This window comes from Rhincodon typus, chromosome 44, assembly GCF_021869965.1.
Source record: "Rhincodon typus isolate 14 chromosome 44, sRhiTyp1.1, whole genome shotgun sequence".
NCBI lineage: Eukaryota > Metazoa > Chordata > Chondrichthyes > Orectolobiformes > Rhincodontidae > Rhincodon > Rhincodon typus.
The window spans coordinates 1,219,331-1,220,062 of NC_063375.1; the positions used below are offsets into that span (position 1 = coordinate 1,219,331).

At 61.9% G+C, this 732-nt stretch overlaps 1 protein-coding gene across 1 annotated transcript in view; it reads right to left on the reverse strand.

Moving 5' to 3' along the window:
• LOC125487719 (V-type proton ATPase subunit S1-like) overlaps positions 1 to 732 on the reverse strand; it is a 6,757-nt gene that overhangs the window by 5,409 nt on the left and 616 nt on the right. The window contains exons 2-3 of the mRNA XM_048619866.1: positions 394 to 520; positions 135 to 209 (exon numbers count right to left, since the gene is read on the reverse strand). Coding sequence (XP_048475823.1) covers positions 135 to 209; positions 394 to 520 — 202 coding nt within the window. The remainder of the gene's footprint in view (positions 1 to 134; positions 210 to 393; positions 521 to 732) is intronic.

Below are 732 nucleotides of genomic sequence, written 5' to 3' on the forward strand. Positions count from 1 at the left end.
ACTGTACGCCAGTGTTACACAGCGACAGACCCGTCCCCCACCGGTACGGTACCCCAGCGTTATACAGCGACAGACCCGTCCCCTCACAAGCCCCTGTGACAGGTTACAGGTGAATGGTGATAGTGTCTCCGTACCTGTAAGTTGGAGAAAGCATTCTCCTGTTTGTTGCCGTAGGGTGCTCCATACACAGTGAAATCTTCAACACTGAGCTGTGGATAGAAAGAGACACCAAATCAGCTGGCACTGGGGGTGGGCAGTGTGCAGACAAGGCTCTGGGAGGGGGATGGGTGGGGCACAGCAAGGGTAAGGACTGGGGAGGGGCTCGTGCCCGTGGAGGGGGCGGCGTGGGGGGTAGGGTGTATCAGGGTGTCTATCCTGAGAGATCGCCCTCACCTTATCCTGCAGGAACAGCAGGACTGTTTTGGGTCCTCTGTCGAGGGCTGGTTTCAAATAGGAGGAGAGTTGCTCAGCCGTGAGGATCCGTCCAACAGGGGGAGCAGCATCAGGGGCCCAGAGGGAGCTGCGAACACATGAGGGGGTAAGGGGTACAGGGTGTTAGACCGAGTGCAGACCACTGAGCTCCCCGTGACCACTGTGTCCATCTCAACCCCTCCCTGGCAACTGCTCACTCCAGCCCCCTCCCCATCTCCGTCGCCCCCTCCAGCCCCCTACCCCCCCCCCCCCAACCCCCTCCGCCCCTCCAGCCCCCTCCCCCCCCCACCCCCCCCCGCC